The sequence below is a fragment of the Sabethes cyaneus genome, chromosome 2 (genome assembly GCF_943734655.1).
Source record: "Sabethes cyaneus chromosome 2, idSabCyanKW18_F2, whole genome shotgun sequence".
NCBI classification, from domain to species: Eukaryota; Metazoa; Arthropoda; class Insecta; order Diptera; family Culicidae; genus Sabethes; species Sabethes cyaneus.
This window is the reverse complement of record NC_071354.1, coordinates 200,328,417-200,350,898: the sequence shown is the minus strand read 5'-3', so window position 1 is coordinate 200,350,898 and position 22,482 is coordinate 200,328,417. Positions and strand designations below refer to the sequence as shown.

General features: G+C 41.3%; 1 protein-coding gene across 6 annotated transcripts in view; it reads right to left on the bottom strand.

Annotated features, from left to right (window-relative positions):
• LOC128738382 (homeodomain-interacting protein kinase 2) overlaps nt 1-22,482 on the bottom strand; it is a 199,017-nt gene that overhangs the window by 29,295 nt on the left and 147,240 nt on the right. For all 6 annotated transcript variants that reach the window (XM_053833463.1, XM_053833462.1, XM_053833465.1 and 3 more), the window contains one exon: nt 10,413-10,733. In XM_053833463.1, coding sequence (XP_053689438.1) covers nt 10,413-10,733 — 321 coding nt within the window. The remainder of the gene's footprint in view (nt 1-10,412; nt 10,734-22,482) is intronic.

The window sequence follows — 22,482 nt, the reverse complement described above, 5'->3', positions numbered from 1 at the left end:
TGAAAAAAATGAAAAAAGCAGATATGATTAAGAATGACGAAAAAATAGTAAAAAATTAGGAATAATAAGTAGAAAAAGAACGAAAAAATAATAAAAATTGATCGAAATACAATAAAATTCAAGATTCAAAAAAAGGTGAACATCGATAATGGTAAAAAACCGATGAAAAGATTATAAAACAATGATGAATGGCAAAAAAATGATGAGAAATTACAAAAAAAAAATAATGAAAAAACGCCAATGTTGAAAAAATGATGAAAAAACGGTAAAAAGTTATTAAAAAATGATGAAATGGTGATATTGCCCCTTTTATGACTATTCAGACTACTGTGATAATCCTTTTGATGAAACATACCGCATTTTGCACTGTTAATCTGACACTAGAGTGGCGTTTAGTTTAATCAACTTATGAGTCTAACTTCTTTTTCCTTCATGCCCTTCTTTTTCACTTCATTCTCCTTGAGCGAAATCGTGTGCGAGATTCGACTGTGATAATTGTGTAAATCGGGGTAGTCTAAATAGGGGCAAATGTCGCAATAATTTGACCAAAAATGACGCAAAAAATAAAAACGACTGAAAATGGTGAACAACTGATGATAAAATGATGACTAAATGTTGAAAACATGATAAGTAATGATGTAAAAATGGTGAAAAAATGGTGAACTGACTAAATGACTAAATGAAAAAATAACGACATAATAAAAAATTGATGAAAATGAAAAAAATTAAAAATGATGATGAAAAAGCAGAAAAATTTAAAAAAAATCATTACAATATTACGAAAAACTAATGAAAAAGAATGGAAAACCGATAAAGATATATGTAAAAGTAATTCAAAATTTATCAAATACAAATAATGTCAAAACGTTGATATCTTGCTCAGCGGCAATTTGGGCTACAGAGATGGAGGATTTACATTGGTAAGAATCCCACTATGCATTATTTCGTCATTTCTTCAATATTATTTTGTATTTTTTTTATAATGATGAAAACCTATGAATAAACGGTAAAAAACGATTAAAAATGATAAAATGATGACAACTTGACAAAAAAATGATGAAATATGTTGCAAAATTGATAAAAAAAATTATGAAAACATAATGGAAGAATCCTGATAATCAAAAATTGATGAAAGCGATAAAAAACATATGAAAAAATAATAACAAAATAACGAAAAAAGAACAAAATGATGAAAAAATGACGAAAAAATGTCGAAATAATGACGAAAAGTTATGAGAAATGTATGACAAAATGTTTTAAAAATTATGTAAACTTAAAGAAACTAAACCAAAGAATATGGTGCAATAACAATAATGAAATGATGACGAATTGATAAAGAAATTATGAAGAAACTAACGAAAACATAAAAAAAATACGAAAAACTGATAAAAAATAATGTAAAAGCGATGATAAATTAGGCCATTGCAAATCATATTCAAAGTTTTTGTCAACCCCCCCCCCCCCCCTCGGAAATTCGGAAATTGGCTTGAAAAATCGGAGGGCAACTACAGTCTGAAAAACTCGAAAAATGAGTCTCCGAGTTGAATTAACTCTTCTAGCACGAAACAGAAATGGAAATTCGAACAATGGAATTTCCGAAAATCGTCCAAAAAAATTTTCCTTCGTTTTTGTCTTTTTTCGTATATTTTTGCATAGAAAATAATAACGTATATAGTATAAGCAAGAATAGATTCGGTTTTCACGTTTAAACCTTAAATACAAATTCTTAAAATCCATGTTTTTTTTTTGCTCGATTAAAAAATTCACTTTGTTTTTTTTTCGCCCCCCCCCCTTCAGTGGCCGAACACCGGAAGGACAAAAACTTTATAAAATATTTGTAATGGCCTAATGGCCTTATAAAAAAAATAGTTTAAAATTATTACGGAGAAATGATGAAAACATGGTGAAAAATGATAAAAAAAATTAAAAAAATACTACAGAAAATGATAAATGTTGAAAAATTAAAAAAAAAAAAACAACGAAATGACACCAAACCGATGGTGAAATAATGCCAAAATGACGAAAAAAAACTTCAAAAATACAAAATAATACTGAAGAACTACTAAACAATACACAGTGAAGATTCACTCGAATTAAAGTCCTTCACCCCTTCGTCTTAGAATGCCACTGAGCTAGGCTCAATCTTTTGATAGGTAGTGTAGTTGTGCCCTTCATTGAACCAAAACTACTAGAAACTGACGCATGCTGTCAGCACCAACCATATCATGGGAATCCCCATAAAAATATCTTTCTTCTGACATTGAAGGACTGACTAAGATAAAGGTCCTTTTTGCGGCAAATTCCCCACTGCGTAATAATGAAAAATAAATTTGAAAAATGCAAAAAAATATTACAAAATGATGAGAAAACGATTCAAAATGACGAATTGACGAGAAAATTATGAAAAAATTACAAAAATTGTGTAAAGGTCTGTGCCTAGGGGCATGAACGCGAGGCTGACGTAGCTATAATTATTTAATCAATGATTATTATTAGGCAACATTTATAAAAGTTATATCTGCAAAGTAGACCTGGGAATTAACCGTTCAGTCGGTAATAAAAGTAGCCGTGTTGATTTACTTTTAAGCCAATGATTCGATTCCGGCTTCGGAGCTTCTTCAAGGTTTAAAATTTTGAACGCCTTTGTCAGGAAACTTCTAGCCTATAGTATCATCTTGTCTTACGGTTCAATGCAATTTGGTTTCCAAATCAGCAAAGTATGTTAATTGGTAAAATTTTACTTTTTCAGACAATTGATAACACTTTACTGGACGATATTTTTCACTTCTTAGTTCCAAATACTTTCTTACTTAGAACTAACAAGTGAAAATCAATAGTCTAGATTTAGGACACAGCTATTTTAACAACGACGACGTTTCGTTAGTGCAACGAACCGAAGCTTTTTGCCATTCGAAGGCCAACACTGAATAAGATGTAAACAAAATCCATCAATTATTCCATTCGTTTCGTCATCTTGCTTGTTTTCCGCGGTTCCGTGATTCATATTCGATTTCACATTCTAATGATTGATTATTCAGTCGCGAACGCTTGCTGTGGTGAAGCCTACAGCGAAGACAAGGAAGTTTTGAAGAAGTTATGTTTGGTTGTTGACTTATTTTAGATTAGTATCAATCAAATAAAGACAAGGTACAACATAGCTTGGAAACCAATAACAATTAGTTAAACGATGACACTAGTGTCTCCAATTAAAAGCAGTTCACAAATGTAATTTCTTCTGTAAACAACCGAGAAATAATCTGAACAATTTAACGTGTTTTTAATAAAAAAATATAATCATATTTAAATGTGACATAAGCCTACCACTTTGAAGCTAACTCCTTTGCACAGTAAAGTGATAACAAAACATAAATAAGACCATACATACAATGATGGCACACATAGCCACAGCAGTACCGGCAGTAATTTGACCGCAGGCTCCAAAAGAGATAAAGAGAAAGGAGACTTGCTCCAGCGGGACAGAAAAAACCGCACAGTCAAACAAACAAGCTGAACTGAGAGTTGCTTTCACGTCTGGTGACCCCATTTAGTGTGTGCGAACTGTGTAGGGCTGGCTGCTGCCGTTCATTGCCGCACAGCAAAACCAAAGAAGCAGAAAAAACAAGTACTGACGTAGTATGTAGAGTTGGTGGTGATTTGCGGAAGTGTGCGGGCAACCGCCACCACACGCAGCAACACAAGTTCAACCGGAATAGGATGGGTCAGATAAACCAATAACAAGGAGCACTCGGTCATATTTTCACTAACAATCTGTTGTCGAAGTTTTTTAAACAAGATTCGCATAAACAAGGTAAGGTTTAAGATTCATCGACAGCAGCCGCGTGTCGAAACTCACCACCATAGCGCCACAATCGTAATCATGATCAATCTGATAAACGAATAGAAACCGCATCCACCAGTGGGAAAATTGATGAGTGCATTTTAGCACAACAAAGAACGCAACTGCAGTGAGCTTGGTTATGACAAACAAAACGTCACCCAGCAAAACACTGGGACTAGTGGATTGTTGCGTGCTAGAAGCTTACCACGCTTGTACTTGGATCCTAAAGTCCCTAGGGCTATCACTTCTCCTCAATCCATTGTGGACAGTACGCCTACAATGTTGTGGTTTGGAAACGCTTGTCAGGCTTGTTATGCTTGTGGTTTAGCAAACTAAGCATCTCCCCTTCGTGTGAGTGATTGAGCATAGGTTCAGCTTTGCCCGAAAGCTATCCCCCTCGAAGCCACAATACAATCATTATATTCCTGATAACGAAAGGGTTCTTCGTGGGAATAAATTTCGCTTGAAGAAATCTGTTAGGTGCATTTTAAAATGCTGAGAAATGTTCAAACTTTGATTTAAAATTTAAAATTTGAATAGTACAATGTATAGGTCGCTTTACCGACTTCGTCTTTCATTTGACATTTTGGTTTATAATTTATTACGACAGCTTAATCGACAGCTAGCGAATCTTATATCTCTAAACCTAAATAGTGTCGAACGCGGTAAGCCTGCCCGGCTAGCAAAGCGATAAACAAGCAATAAAACTTACGCTATTAAAACAGACTAGCGCAAGGCTAGTCACAACCAACTAGCTACGTACGTGGTGTGGTGTTTACTTCTTTTTTTTTAACACATGAAGGATGCGTTTTATTGATGCATTTGAGTCGACGGGTGGCGTACGATTTGTTTCAGATAAAAAAGCATCATAAAACTATCGTACGCTCATCGTACGTACGCTTGTGAGGCTTAATTGGCGCGTTTGTTTTCTAAATTATGCTACTTGCAGTGGATGGTTTCAGTTGAGTTACATTTCGAAATGTGAACTCGTAATATGCAGGCTTTCACAATAATCAACTACACAAACATGCCATCTAGAAATGCAATCTAAATCGGTTCGGTAGCAAGCTGAAGTTGGGAAATCGCAGTAAGAATGACTGCTTTGTGGGGAGAAGTACTCTTACCAAAGACAAACTAAGTTTTACCTATCAGTTCGCGTTTCAACAACATTAAATGCTTTGTTGAAAGGGAAATATTCCGTTGGGAAATTTAAATGCAAGAGGAAATAAATGAAAACCAAAATGTTGGACAGCAGTGATGTCTGTGTTTGGAAATTGACATGAAGTAACCAAACTTTTCGAATAAGTAAGAACCTTTTCAATGATCATGATCATGATATTGATACGATTATCATACCAATGATCCAAAGCTAGGCGTTAATAATAGAAACCAAATAAATGATACAGAAAATAAGCAACAGTTGGTGCCTCGCTTCTCAAGTAACAATTTATGTTTTATTACAGTCTTATTATGGTTATTATGACCAAAATTGATCATCAAAACCGCAATAAAAAGTGCAATAAAACTCACATTGTTGCTTGCGTTACCTCCAGGTGTAAAATAGAGCCTACAGTGGTCCTAAGTCTCTTATCCAGCAACAACTATTCCTACCTCCCCGTGGTACCAGCCGGAATACGAGCAACCCTAGCGAAGATCGAGTAACAAACCCCGGTGGAAAATAAGATCGCATATCGACGGACAGGGAAAGAGGCACTCATGCAAACGCTGAGTGTAGCAACGAAGAATAGCCTTGCAGCATTGCGCGTCTGTTGCCATGCCAGAGGCGGCTCTTGATGGTTTGACGATTCTTCAATCAAGTGAGCGATTATATTCCAGGTTATGAGCGGCTTACGATAGCGTATGATCCGGAGCGGGCTTGTGGTGTTGAGAAACGTGGTGTCTCCGCACTAAAGTTTAGACGGTAGTCCTATCACGAGACTCGGTAGCGTGACACTAGTAATAAGACAACCTTCTTAAAACCACATTACTACCAGCATGTGAACGAATACGAATCGGAATATTTGGATCGACCTATGCGACGAAACGAGAACGACGAATGGAAAACTCGTTACTTGGAAGTACAACTAGCGTTCGCTGAATTTCGCAAGTGGTGATCGGGTGCTGCTCGAACAGTTTGAACTCCGCAAAATCCTAGCTCTGCAGGCAATCTGTGACAAAGGAGAGTGTGGAACATCCGCGGTGGAAAGGTCTTTTCAGAGCTGAGCGGTGGCATTATCAACGAACTGGGAAAGGGGTTTGTAGTGTTGGGCCAAATGCTGGAAGGCGATCAACGCGAGAATGTGTCTATTAAGTAAAAAGGTCTGTTTCTTCAATTACAACAGCTTCAACGTGCACAGCCCGCACGAAAGTAAACCAGACGATGAGAAGGAAGCGTTCTACGCGCGGCTGGAGGTAACGTAAGACAGCTGCGCGCTACGGAACATCAAGATCGTTATCGGGGATATGAACGCCCAGGTCAGCAGAGAATAAATGTATGTAACGGTGATAACCGGTGACTCCATAACCTGCATACCGACACGAATGATTGCGGTTAATGATGCGTAAACTTCGCAGCTTCTCGGGGTTTGGTAATCTGAAGCACCTTTTTCCCACGCAAAGGTATCCACAAAACCCCCAGGAAATCAACGGACAAACGTACAATGATCCAGATTGACCATGTTCTAAAAGATGGCGGGTTCTTCTCTTACATCACGAAAACACGACTCCTACGGGGTACGGATATTGACTCTGACCATACGTGCGTTCAAAACTGTCAACCGAGATGTAAAAACCGTCCTCGACTGAACATTACCCGGATGAACAAAAAAGATTCGCACACAGTACCTGGAGTTCCTGGCATAGGAATCGTGTGGAGGAATTCTGCAGAAGATTCGTACATTATAGAACCAGGATTTATTTATGAGAATCCAAAACTGGAAACTCTGGGATACCTATAACTCGGTAAAAGAATCGCCTTTACTATGAAACAGGAATTCTTGGAATTCTGAAACCAGGAATCCTGATGTGTTAGTAAGGGTTGGCAGCCAAACAACCTGCAATCTGCCGTGAACTACACGCGGATGCTTATGCTGCACACCTAAACCTAACCTGCGTGGGGTCGAGGAAGGAAATCTAATCACAAACGAGCGCAAGGTGGTCGACAGGTGAATGCAGTTCTTCAATGAACGAATTTTCAGAAGGAGGTGAAACGGAAGTTAACCTAGGAATGTCCATAGACGATAGTAAAGTCCCAGCACCTAATCTCTAGGAAGTCGGACGAGAAATTGGGTTACTGAAGACCTACAAAGCCGTCGGTAAGGACTGGCAATCAGCAGAGCGTTTTAAACATGACAGCTCGACTACTGCAACTAACGCGGCATAACATTGGTGAACATTATAAGTACCTACAAGGTACTCACCCAAATCCTGTTAGGTCGAATGTCACGGATAGCACAATGTTTCGTTGGTAATTATCAGGTTTTATAAGGGCTTGCAAATGTTGGAGGTCCAACGTGTCCCCGCATAACATCTTTATTGATTTCAAAGCAGCGTACGATACAGTCCATCGACACCAAATATGGCAAAAAAGCGCGAGCGCGGTTTTCCGAACAAACTGACGCGACTGATCAGAGCTACATTGAATCGAGTATGCGTTATATGCCCATATCGGGGACACTCGAGTCCCTTCGAGACGCGCGAGGGTTGATACAAGGTTATCCTATATGCTGTTAAACATCGCTTTTGAGGGGGCGATCCGACAAGCGGGCATTAAAACGAGAGGAACAATTTTCACCAAAAGGTAATGAGCTCCTAGGCTTCACCAGTAACAATTTGAGTTTTATTACACTCTTACGATGGCATTTAAGACCAAAATTGATCATGAAAACCGACAAAAGAGAGCAATAAAACTCATATTGTTGCTTGGGTTTGCAGATGACTTTAACATCATGGCTTGGAGCTTTACAACGGCGGAGGCAATCTACGTTAGACTGAAAGCGGAGTCTAGGAGGATTGAGCTAAAAATAAGTGCGACGAAGACCAAAATCGAGTTGAAGAGACTGGGAGAGATTATTATGCTTTATTTGCGATTCGGAATTTGTTAAGAGATATTTACGATCATTTTCGTACATTGCTGGTATCAGGTATCAGCATCTTTGGCTCGAGCAGCACGTTCCTCACAGTCATAACATTGTCATACATTGATGGTGCTAGCTGGGTAAACACGCATCTGCGATAAATCAATGCATATCGTTAAATTATAATGGCAATAGCAGTGTTCCAAAATGACCGCCTTCCGAAGCTCCGAACGAAACCAAAGAGAACTATTCGTGTGTTTCTGAACAATAATTTTGAATGCCAAAACATTCATGGCGTCTTCACGTCTTGTTCCACCTTAGGACTACTTTAAAAAAATCTTGTATGATTACTTTCTTGTACCATCTCCTTCGTCTACAGGAAAGACGCCTCCCACAGATGGATCGGGAAAAAACGTAGGAATCCATCATTCGTCAGTGTCACGGGGGGTGAAGTCATTCAAAGAGACTTACAGGACTCACGGGTGGTCAGGCAGCAGCGGCAGAAAACCGAAGGCAACTGTCCTAATGAAGGCTATGAAAGTGTTGATTCTACTCAAGCACCGACCGGAATTTACGATTCGTGATACGGCGAAGAAGGCGAATGTTTCCATCTGGTTTATCCACACGAAAAAATGTGTTTACTATCCAGAACAGAAGGCACTGAACCGCAACGGCAAACAAAACATGGTGACCAAAATCCGCGCCAGGAAGGTGTACCGAGAGTGGCTGACGAATCCGACGTGCGTCATGATGAATGACAAAATTTTACATCTAAGCGAATACATTTTTGGCGACCATTTTTGTGCGGCTCACTCTAGTCAAACACAGTCTTTACTTCATGATTCTTTTAAATGTTATTTTCTCGTTCGTCAAGATGCCTAAAATTCTGATGATAAAAGTTTAACATTAGCGTGGCACTTTTTTAAATGTAATCCAACGAAGAAATACACATCGTATAAGTATAAAAGAAAAAAACCCGGACCACAGTGACTGCCTTGCGGGATTCCGGAAGAAACAGAAAACTCCTCAGCAACACAAACAACTATCTGGAATACTAGTACATTGCAGATGAAACACAGCTTGTTGGCTTCAATTAACACCATGGCTTAGGGTCGAACATGGCACAAGACGAACGAATTCTTTTGAAATTATGACTATTGATAAGTTTACAGCAGGCAGAAATGAGAAACTGCTGATAGCTTTAGAAAAAGTCAAATTCTCCATCAGAAAATATGTTGGAGAGTTGCACACGGTAAACAATTTATTTTTATCTCCAATTCGGCATCGGCATAATAATGGTTATATGAAAATTAAAATCCGCACTTTTTCAAACAACCACAGATGTGGTGTACGACAGATTGATTGGAATCAGAGAATTGGTCTGCCAAATTGTGTACATTTTCTGCTAGTAAATGTGTTCTGCCTTCCCAACATCATTTATATTTTTATCGTCGTTTTTGCACTGCAAAGCTTTTGCGTACCGCAACGTTAATATGTTTACCATACGAGGGAATGTGTGTGTTGAGTAATCAGTCAAATAAAAAACGAACAAATTCAGCATTCAGCTCTATCATAGCTTAATTATATGTCCAATGCCCCCTGGAGAATCGGACACTACGCCGGATGTTTATCTACCGCGTGTCTTTCGGCTTTGCATACCATAACCAAATACCGAAGAATCCCCAGGTCAGGGCGTAGCCACACCACACTGTCCGTGTAATTCGATCTGCGAGTGCACGACTTCTATACGCAGTGGCTCTGGCTGGCTATTGACTGACCTTTGACCTTGGCTCGGCAACGATGGATTAGAATTGGGATTTCCTCCGCCGCTCTTCTCGTCATTGAATTTATTTGCGCAGCATGAAAAGTTTTTCGAATGGCGCCCAAAGCGACAACCCCCAGTTCCAGGAGGGACCGTTCGAAACACGCTGGTGTGTGTGCGTTTTTTTTTCTTATTTGCAAAGAGTGAATTACTTTTTCTCGTCTCGTTTTTCTGTGTTCGCTTTACGGTTGTCTCCGGATGCAATAACCGGTACTTGCCACGGCGGATATCTTCCAGAGCGAAGATTATGTTATTGTTCAGAGCTCAGGCAAATTACAAAACGGAACAGTTAACCGAGAAAATCGATCCGCTCCACGTGCCAGTCAAGCGCAGCTTTCCGTGACAGTGGTGAATTTTTACTTACGACACGTTTTATTGTTATGTTTGCAGTACTATAGTGCAAAATGTGAAACGTAGTTTGTATGTAGAATTAAAAATAAAAAGAGCAATTTTCAAGTTACAACCAAGTTGGTCAAGCACTTTGTCGCTGTTTAATGTTTGCAGAGATCTGAGTGATGCTGTTGTCAAATGCTAGGGAAAAGGTTAGCCCAACTGAAAATCCACTCAAACACCGTACGTGAAACGAACCGCTCCGCAAAAACTAACCGTGACCGTGGAACCTTTTTGAAGAATTCGCTTCCAGCGATGTGATGTGACGACAGTGCGTAACACTTACCTGCTGCAGGATCGGCCGGATGTACTTGAGCGGCAGCGGCGAAAATTTGTTTTGCTTCAGGAAATCGTACAGGTTCTGCTCCAGCATCTCGAACACCAGGCAGGTGTGGTTCTTGTGCTGAAAGCACTCGAGCGCCCGCACGAAGTTGAACTCGTCCGCATTCTCCTGACTCAGCCGGGAGAGAATCGACACCTCGATCTGGCCCTGGCGCGCGTACGACGGATGGTTCTTGAGAATCTTGATGGCGACGATGTCGCTGGTGCCCTTCTTCCAGCATTTAACCACCTGGCCGAATGTGCCCCGACCGAGGAACTCCAACACCTGAAAGTGAAGAAAGATGCGAAAACCGGCATGAGTATACGTTTGAACAAATATTATCGTAGCGGGATTTACATATGTAAATAACTCATCAGGAGAAATTATAACCCAAGTATGAAAAGAGACTACAACAAATTTCACGTAGAATAAACAAATTATTCATGAGCTAATAATGTTTTCAAAGATAAATTTTCCTATTTGCAATCCTAGTTGAACCATTCGTCACTCTAGTCTAGATTGTCCACTTCCGTGCAGCGTTTGAAACCGAAACGTCTCAAAGTGTTTATTTATTCAACTTTTAGTACTTCCAGTACAACTGGGATCTCATAAATCCGTTCGCACAACGGATTTATTCCACCATGAATAATCGTTTATTATTCGATCGCTTAAGCAAATCCCTTCCATAGACCACACGCCACCTCCGTGACGTACCTCCCGCGTACCGATATTCCGTGTCCGTGTACAATTTGCTCTCATTTTGCTGATTCGCATGCAAACCTCAGTTTGTTACAATAATAAATGCAAAAGCAAAAAACTCGCACCTTCGTTTCGCTGGCAAAGTAGTAGGTAGCCAGCCATCAAGCGTGATTGAAATTATTTATTCATACATATTGTATTTTACTATCAGTCGTTCGTTATTGTTCTGGCACAAAATAAATCGTCGAAGTAACAAAGTAGAAAATGCAAACTAGTTACAGAAAAGTACTCTGTATAGAGAGCCCCCTGTTTACGTTGCACCACCGGCAAATCGCCGAGGCTTGCTGCTAAACCGGGTACCGGGTATTTTTACTCGATATTCGACGGTGCACAACAACTCTAGTTAATGGCGATAATCTCGTTACTATGACGAAATTGGTTGCTTTCCAACATTATCATCCTCTCCCGGTTACGTCGCAACTCATCCGTTCATCAGACCATCAGACCATCGTCATCATCCAAACTACGGGCGGCGGCGGTGGTGGTCGGTGGCATAACTGGACATTAGCGCTTTAACGGCTCCAGCAGCCCGGGTTTTCCTGCTAGTCTAGTTGCTCTCCCGCTAGACGTTGATCATCTTGAAGATTTAATTAAATTTGCATTTTCAATCAACACTCGTTGGCGCGGTTTGATGCCGTGTTTCATTGAATATACATACCTACCTATCGTACTGTCGTCTGTCTACGAGCTCACCTCACCGGCAGATTTTTCTCTATCCAACTTCAATCTCAACTTTCTCCTTCGTGTCCGGCGGACAAACAACTTGGCAAACCGTATTACCGTATGGTAGTAAGTAATGCAAATGGAATAAATTCTCACCGGAGATCAAACCACAGACAGGCGAATATCATTAGCTTGTTGACTTGGTTGAAGAGTTCGACTTAATTATACGCTCCGAGGGTGTTGTAGATGTTACCAAGCCAATCAACACGACACAGATGATATGTGCCTCCCTGGAGGACTTTTTCAGTTTAGGAGCACAAAACTATCATTATTCTTATTCATTAGAATTACTACTCAAGTACTTAACAATTTGTGTTTTATCGCACTTTTATAAGAAGTCGCATCCGCCACTACTGAAAATTTTTGGCTCTATCTATCGAAATTGAATCCACTGATCGCGAACGCCGATGTAAAAATGATTGTTTCTCGCTGCCTGAACGTCGCAGAGCCTAGTGATGTCATTCGCTTAGTCCCCAGAGGAAAAGATGTTTCAACTCTGGCGTTTGTGTCCTTCAAACTCGGACTCGAACCTGAAATGCGGAACATCGTTTTAAATCCCTCATCATGGCCAGCTGGGTTACTGTTCCGGGAGTTCATTGACCAGGCAAAAAACTTGGACCCGCGCACGGTTGCTGCCAGTGTGTTTCCGATGGAGGATGTTGCGGTTATGAATTAAATACAACGCGACCTTTTGTGGATGGTGGGAACCTTGTGGTTCCCGCCAAGGGTGAGTATCAAATACGACTAATTTTCCTGCTGTGTACAGTATATCCACGTTACAGTACTGTGACACACATTCCAACGATATCAGCGTCTATTACCAAAATGCCATTGAGGACAAGACATTGAGGACAAAAATGGACGAGCTTTATCTGGCGTGCCGAGATTGCTGTCTTGATGTTATTGTTTTGACGGAAACGGGACTCAACGATTCCATAAATTCAGTGCAGCTGTTTGGTGAAAAGTTCAACGTTTTTCGCTGTGATCGCAGTTTCGGTGGAGTACTGATTGCAATCGCTCGGTAACATCCATGTGCTCTCCTTACATCAGTGCATGGAAGTACCCTAGAGCAGATTTGTGTTACTGTGCGGTTTGAAGATGCTGTTAACCGCCATATACATTCCACCCGACAAAAGCCAAGATACTGTTGTGGTCGAGTCGCATGTTTCTTCCATTCGTGAGTTGTGCGAAAAAAACCGCTCAATTGAAGCTATCCTGATTTGCGGGGATTATAATCAACCGCGTATTACATACTTGAGACTACAATGATGACCAACTAATACATCGCACCTCTCCGCTGCGAGTACGTTTTTGGTCGACGGAATGGACTTTCTCAATCTCCAACAAGCTACTCTGGAGCGTAATTAGCTTGAAAGAGTGCTCGATTTAATTTTCCATTCTGCAAACCATGCTGTATCCATTGATACGTGTGTGTGCACCACTGCTTCCCGTTGACACTCAGTATCCCCCGTTGCTGATTTCGTTGCCAGTTCTTAATGGTTATCTCGAGAATCGCTCGCCACCTGAAATTGAACACCAGCAATTAAATCGCAAAATAGATTTCGACTTGCTCTCACAGTATTTACGGAACTTTGACTGGGAAGGTTTTTCGGTCTGAAATAGTTAGATGACATGGCGAATTTATTCTGTGACACTATCAAACTGTGGCTCCAATCTAACTTACCATGTGTTAAGCAACATCGCACACCGCCATGGGGTACTAGTCGTTTACGTTCATTAAAACGAGCACGTAACGCTTATCTTCGTAAGCATCGTCAACGTAGATCCGCAGAATCGAAATGCGAATTCAAACGGACTAGTGATGAATATCGCCAGCTCGACGCTTCCCTGTACAAGTCTTATGTTCTCTGTGTTCAAACTGACCTGCGAAGGAACCCAAAAGGTTTTTGCAGTTTTGTCAACTCGAAACGCAAAAGTGCTTCTATTCCTGCTAATGTTTATCTTGACGGCTCCGAGGCGCGCTCCGTCACGGACTCCTGTGTCATATTCGCATCTTTCTTCTCTGTGTTCGCCAATACGTTCGCTACTGATGCTGAAGCTGATGCTGAAGCTCGATACCTTTGAAATTATCCCAATAATGGTTGTTGAAGCAGCACGTAAATTGAAGCGATCCTTTTCCGCTGGGCCCGATGGAATTCCTGCTGCTATTTTTTGCCGCTGCTCATCAGAATTATCTATGCCACTGTGTCGCATATTCAACAAACCCTTTACGCAAGGCAAATTTCCTGGTATCTGGAAACTATCCTTCATATTCACCGTCCATAAAAGTGATGATCACCGAAATGTACGAAACTAGAGAGGTATCACAAGTTTGTCTGCTGGCTCCAAGCTTTTTGAAATTATTGTAAGCAGCGAAATTCTCAATCGTACGAAGAACTATATATCCTCCTACCAGCACGAGTTTATGCCTGGGCGATCGGCGCAACTAACCTACTCGATTTCGCTTCCACGTGCATTGTGCTACTCGAGGAAAAAGCACAAGTGGATGCAGTACACTGACCTGAAAGCTGCATTTGACCGTATCGACCACCGCATCCTTCTACGAAAACTTGAGTGGCTGGGGCCCCACAGCGGCTATTGTGGTGGAATGGTTCATATTTATGCGATAGAGTCTTGCAAGTCAAACTAGAATCAGCCGTTTCATCTCTGTTTACCAATAAATCTGGTGTACCCCAAGGAAGCAACGTGGGACCTTTGCTGTTCATTCTATTTTTCAACGACGTGGATAATCTGCTTGAAGCCGGATGCGCACTTATCTACGCTGACGATCTTAAATTGTTTCTTCCCGTACGTTCCATCGACGATTGCCACCGGCTGCAAGGATTACTAGACCGTGAACTAGATCGTGAACTGATGCAAGTTGAACTACTTGATTGTAAGCCCGGCAAAATGTGAGGTAATCACATATCACCACATTCAGAGCCAGAGCCCAATTATCTTCGACTACAACATAGACGGGAATACTCTCCGGAGGGTGGATCACGTTAGCGACCTCGGCATCGTACTCGACTCCAAACTTACGTTTAACCTTCACTATTCTGCTATTATTTCGAAAGCATCTCGACAGCTTGGGTTTATTGCCAAAATTGCGAGAGATTTCAAGGATCCTCACTGCTTGAAATCGTTATACTGTGCGTTAGTCCGTCCTGTGCTTGAAAATGCAAGTATAATCTGGCAGCCCTATCAGCTCACCTAGAATTTAAGAATCGAAAGCATTAAAAGAAGATTCATCCGTATGGCCCCAAGGGGTTTGCCTTGGAGAGTTCCTGATAATCTTCCTCCGCATCGTCTCCAGCCTATGGGCTCAAAAACGCGCGATTTAGATCTACAAATGTAATGCATGCTATGACCTTTATGAGCAAATATACGAAAAATATCAACAGAAGGCTGTTTCCCTTATACTACTGGGCTGTAAACAGTCTGTGAGTTTGGAAGACGTAAATACCCAGTGATTGATATCTTTCCTGGGTTCACGATAAAACGTTTATTTTTTGCTTCGTTCAAAGGCAGAAGGAGAAGTTAGTTCGTTTATGTGCTCTAATTTCTCTAATCTCTCAAATTTCTTCTAGGTTATAGCATCACAAAATTTAGTTGGGTATATTTTTTGTGTTAACTTTTTCAGCCAGTAGCGCAAATCTTGTTCGTTAATTAACATGTACCTCTGTATTATTTATTGAATGTTGACTATACTTCGCGTTATGCCAAAAGGGCGGTTCCCTTAATGCACCGGTCGGACACGAATAGTTCTTTAACTCCGTTTATGGTAGAGAAAGCCTCCATTTTATTACAAACGACAATGGTCTGAGACTAATTAACTTCGCTGCAGCCAGAAGAATGGCTATCTGTAGAACCTAATTTACAGGACGAAGCACTCGTATGCATACCTGGAAACACCGGAGAGGTCTGCTCTCAGATCGACCCCGTTCTGGTTGATGGCCAGTATTTTTCGGATGTCGCAGACGTACGATTCTTCCAGGGGCCAAATGTAGATATGGACCACAATCTCGTAGTAAGCATAAGATTCACGCCCGGCTGTCCAACGTATTCAAAACGAGACCAACGGGGAAGATACGGTTGAACATTTGGCGGTTATCAGCGGAAGGAGTTCCTGAAGAGTTCCTCTTGGGAAACTGATGAGCGGATCGGTGAATAAGTTGGAGAGAACCTGAACGAGCAGTGGAAGTACATCGTCGATGCCGTCAATGCGTCGATGCGTCATTCGTCGTCGATCAGTACTACAGTGCGAAAAGTGTTGGATACTACTGCTGCATAACTTTCAGCGACTAGCTCGACGAGAAGGGATTGCTTTCTTTTGGAGGCGCAGAATTGCATCGAGAGGCACGATACGAGAAGATTCTTTGAAACGATCAACGGAATCAGTGCTGTTATGTGCAACGACAAAGAGGGAAACCTGATTACCGAAAGATCGAAGGTGTCCAGACGTTGGAAACAACATTTCGAAGTACTGTTGAATGGTGAACAAGATGGAGCTGTCAACAGAAACAGGATAACGGTTTAGGTTGATGGATAGGCTGTGGAGAGGATCCACCAACTTTGGATGAGGTTAAAAAAGCAGTTAGGGAGCTGAAAAACGCTGCTAGAAAGGATGGCATTCCCGCCAAACTTTTGAAGGTCGCGAACGAGCGACATTTTAGGAGTTTTGAGCTACATTTGGGGCTATCAAAAAATATCCCGGATTGAGTTGCTTTAGCGAAAATGACAATTTTGCGCCCCGAATAAAAGAATCCAAAAACTAGACAAAGGAAGCCATGCCAACCAACTTGGGCCTCGTTGGTCCTATCTGGACGCCGTAGACATGTTTCGGAGAGATAAAAGATTTGGCTTCAATTGATCCATTAATTGAATTCTGGTGTGATTTGAGCTCTTGCACAATGACCTTTTATTCATCTTATAAACTGGCCATTTCTCTGGGAGTTCTGGGGGTTCCCGACGTAATTGATTTTACTGTCATTGATTTAGTTTTTGAATTCTACTGTGATGATTTGTTTTGGATCAGGTCGCACAATGGCCATTTCCTGCGGCGACAACTCAATTCGGAACATTTCTAGATAGTCCTATTTTGGTTCAAAACTTCTAAATAATTATTGAGCAAACGCTACGCGCGTGCAATCAGCAACTTACGCACATCATTGAAATACAGCAGGAAAACCAACGGACCTAGAGGGCTGCCGCTTACAAACGCAACCATAACGATTTCTCCCATTTTTTTTGCTACCATTGTGCAAAACAACAAGCGATTGTGCAAGCAATATGAACGTCATTTATGAAAATTCAGGTCAATAGTGGTCCGAAACTGCTCCCTTGCAGAACACAAGTTGAGCTGTACGTCGCGGGACAGATAAAAGTCGAATGCGAATGATACTGTATTGAAGACTCCTTGCAAGCCAATAATTACGCCGTTACCAGCATAGCTGGTGCATCGGAGGGGCAGGTACACTGTTAGGACCACCTTAACGTTCTAGGCATTTACGTTGATCAACTGAAAAATATTTGGTCAATCGATACAGGCAGCTAGAACATCTGCGACGGTCATTGCACGGCCATTGACAACGTTTCTCATAAGGGATGAACTCCAGTAGGCTATCTCCAAGGTAAATGGCCATGGCCATAACGAACGAATCTATGCTGGATATTTTCGATGCTGTGTACGGCATTTGCATAGCGATGATTTCGCAATGTCGAATAGTATTCGAGAAAAGATCGCACTAATGAGCAATATGAGGCAGAAAGGTACTGTACATCGCCGAATTCTCGTGTCATGCGAATAACTTGACCGAGCATTCTAGAAGTATTAGATACGATGAAGGATATATGCTGTTTATAGGTGAGACGACGGTTTTCCGGACAAACTGACGCGACTGATCAGAGCTACATTGGATTGAGTGATATGTTACGTACGTATCTCTGGCACACTCTCGAGTCCCTTCGAGACGCGGCGAGGGTTTATCCTGCATGCTGTTCAACATCGCTCTTGAGGGGATGACCCGACGAGCGGGCATCGAAACGAGGCACAATTTTTACCAAGGGTAGCCAACTTCTAGGCTTTGCAGATGACTTCGATATCATTGCCAGGAACTTTGCGACGGCGGAGGCAATCTGCGCTAGACTGAAAGAGGAGTCTCGGAGAATTGGGCTAAAAATAAATGCGACGAAGACCAAATACATGAAAGGAATAGGCTCAAAGGAAACAAACGCGCGTCTCCCACGGACGCTAACCGTTGACTGCGACGAACTAGAAGTGGTAGAAGAACAACACTAGTAAGGAGATCCAGCGGCGCATCCAAGCGGAAAATCGGGCCTACTTTGCCCTTCGTAAAACGCTACGATCAGGAAGTGTACGCCGCCGCACGAAGCTAACAATGTACAAAACTCTTATTAGACCGCTAGTTCTTTATTATGGACTTGAAGCCGTGACGCTGCTCACGGAGAACATACGGGCCCTTGCCGTGTCCGAGCGGAAAGTGCTGCGGACGATATTTGGCGGAGTACAAACAGAATGCGGAGAGTGGCGGAGGCGTATGAATCACGAGCTACAGGCACTGCTTGGGGAGACTTCCATCGTACACCTAGCGAAAGTTAGCAGGTTACGGTGGGCCGGACACGTCGTAAGGATGCTGGACGACAGTGCGACGAAAATAGTCCTCTTCAACAACGCCACCGGCACCAGGAACAGGGGGGGCCAACGTGCACGATGGCTCGACCAGGTCGAAAGCGATTTGCGACTTCTGAGACGACTAGGAAATTGGCGACGAATGGCCCAAGACCGAGTTGAATGGAGGCGAGTGCTTGAAACAGCACGAGCCACCCCGGCCGACCATCTAGTATTACGCAACGGTCCTTAACGCGAGCGACGCGTGTGATCGGAGTTGCAGTTCAGTGGCTACAGCTTCCTGGTAAACGTTAATACTGAACATTTTCATGAAATGAGCAACATGGGGTGTAGCTCACATCAATGCGCGAAAATGTCCTTTTTTTCTGGAGGGACAGAGGAAAAGCGCCGCTGATTTATTTTTAACAATAACTTTAGGTCGTCGACAAACGATAGTCGCGGGCAATCAAGTATGTTATGCATAAAAAAGCAAAGCCTAGGTGTTACATTCCGTTGTAGAAACTTGACCTTCGATTTTTATACGACAGACTTCGCAGCCAGCTGTTAGAGTACAGAACAATTGCAGGGCCAGTTACTACACTGATAAAAATAGACACGGCGTTACCAAAAGATCTTACACATGAATTTCAACGTGCAAATATTGATAATCTTGTTTCATATGTCAATCATTCGGGTATCAAAAGCGTTTCCCTTCGATTTAACGTGAAATGAAATATTTCATATGGAAACACGTTAAATAACCATGTTTCTCCAACAAACCTTCAATCAACATGGTAGTCACTTGTTTTACATTGCAAATCCACGTGTTTCACCATTAGATCATATCCTCTTGCAATCCACATGAAATTAAGGTGTAAGTTTTTATAAATATTTCACTGGTTTTACACGTTTAATCAAAGGGTAACTCTTATGAAATGTCATTCTATTTGAAATTCATAAGGCTTTCACGATGAGTTGATGTGAATATCAGGTCATATCAAAGTGTTTTACTCATGGTTTTACCATTGAATATCATTCATGTGTTATTCTTATGGAACTGTAGTGGTTAGCACCAGGAGAATATCTATGTGATCTGCACATTGATCGCACGTGTATAGTTTTTTCGGTGTACGATCCTGTCGACTCGAACAGCCTCTCCCAGCCGAGATTCGAACATACGTCAACTGGCTTATTAGGCCAGCGTCTTACCTTGAAGCCAACTGGGAGGCTAGTATGTAATGCATACTGCCGTTTTAAAACACAACCATAGCAATTTCTCTCATTTTTGGCTATTATTGAGTAAAACAACAACCGACAAGCGACAGCAATATGAACGTCATTTAAGGAAATTCAGGACAATAGCGGTTCGAAACTGCTGCCTTGCGGAACACAAGTTCTACTGAAAACCAGTAGGACTGGAATCCAAATTCCCAACAAAATTTCAAGTAAATCATCAACAAAATTCTTCATAAAGTGAACATTTATCAATTTTTTATAATGATAGTTTTAATAATCAACGGAGGGGACGATAGAAATAAGTAATGAAACGAAGATGCTGATAGGATTCAAACAAAATGGGACCAGGCGTGAAGAGTAAAGAGCGGAAAATGAGGTAAGGGACCACAATTGAAATGATCCAAAGATAAGTTTGTCTTTTTGATGCTATCCAATCTTGTTCCGTCCCACCAGAATATGTTCCACCCTTTCGGCTTTCATATTCTTGAGCTACAACCGCGAACGCTAAGGCAAGGTTTCAACCCATTTTTATTTTATTCCACGTACGACAACGAGCAATGTTAATCGTTATTTCGATGCTGTCCATTCACTAACTCAAGACTCAATACTTAAATGGATTAGTTTCACTTTTGTCAGGAAAATACAATTAAAAACAAAGAGAAGACGTAACTTTAAAAACCAAGACCATTGATTTCAACACATCTGAATCAAACAAAACGCAGATGTACCATACTATCTGACATCAGATATTTCTAATTAAAAATATTTATCAATCGACTTAAATTTCAGGGTCTGTTTCAGTGAAACATCATAAAATAGTTGAATGTTTACAAACAATCCAACCAGTTGTGATGAAAGGTATGAAGCAAATTTATCAACAGTCGTATACATACAATGGAATAACTGTAGAAACGCAATAAAATAGTTTGATATTCACTAACAAACCAACCGCTAACAATGAACTAGAACAATGGAAAGCTCTCAACCACATCCAGATTTAAACAACAACCGCAACCCGGTGGTGCTACCACGGATTGCTGATGAGCCGAATATTTTCTTCTCGCCATTCACCACCATTGCATTGGTGGCAAAGACCAACCAGAGACCACTCATTTGTGGCAGTGTGGCTGCTGGCTGGGGTGGCTTAATCATCTGTATGTTTTTTATGTACTTGCTGAAAGAGGCAATTGGCCTAAATATGACGACACAATACATGTGCGCCAATGAAAGACGAGCGGGTACCCAGCCATCAGCAAGCAACCACGCGCACTACAAGCGGCGGGCGATGATGAGGAGACGCACAATCGAAACGGCGACGCGCAATTTAATAAGCGGAGAAGAAAGCTGCTGAGACGACAACAGCAATGCCGCCGCCGCACCGTGTGGCGTCGTCGTTGTCCGTCGATTCTATTGAAGTCGAAATTTTTCCTCTATATGGGGAAACCGATTTGTAGCTCCGCAACCATAACTGTCGCAATAAAAAGGTTTATTCGCCTCAAGTCGGCACCGCTTTATTGACGCTGCGCGTCAGTTTCTAAGAAACCAAGCGGCTCTGGTTTTCAGAATGACTGACAGTTATGTGAAGTAGCATGCATTGCTTATATGTGTGAATACCTATATAACCTTTTTAGTTTTCGATTAATATTGACAGCATGTTGTATTTTAGGATGTCACTTCTAAAAGAGCAGAACTCTTTACTCACAACATGTCTAAAGCGACACCAATGGCAGTTGAAGCCGTCCACGGACAGCAAAATAATGCACGTTTTTCATAAAAACACTTTCGGAGTTATTTTCGCGCAGCGAGTATGCGAAAAACCTGTTGATACCGAAGGTTCAGCCAAAAATGATTTTTCACAACACTAAATCAACGATTTTATTTTGTAAAACTTCCAAAAAATAGCCACCAAACTGATTGTTTTTCTCGATTTGCCTATTTTTGTACAGTGGGAAGCACAGCGCCACACTAGCGACAGAAGCATATCAAGCCAAGAAAAACACAATTGCCGCGAGCGGTGTGCTCCCCGCGTGAACCGCGCCCACAATTCGCTTTTCTTTTATCGGTCAAATTTTCCTAATTGATCCGCCACCGAACCGAGCCGTGCACTCAATTCATTCCCATTAGCAGACGACGGCGACGACGACAGTGCCAAAGCCGTACCTGGCGACAGAAATATGCGTTCAAATCCTGCCAATCGGCCCGCCCGCGGCCTGCCCGTGTGCAAGTGGAATTTGAACGATTTATTTACTCTGAAACTCTGACAGCTCGAGAAAAATATTTTTTCCTGTTGGCCACATATTTATGAATGTTTCTTATTTTAGAACGGAGATTTCCTATACTCGAACTGAATTTTCGAACAGCACATTATGAAACACTGAATAATGGATCCTGAGCCAGATTGAACGAACGCATACAGGAGAAGGAAACCTTTCAAAACACAAAACAAACAACTTGTTCTCACGCTGTCGGTAGTTTACTATATGCTACGAAAAGTAGGCAATTGATGAATGGGATTTTCCGTGACCCAGTTCGAAAATAGTTTAGTGTCCAGTCTCTATTGTGGTTGTTTTGTGACACGAAACGAACCACATTTGCGTGCTTGATTGATTCTAGATCTTATTGGCGAAGAAAAGCAGTTAAAAGAAATATACAATGAAAAATAATCAGTAAAACACTGTGTAATTC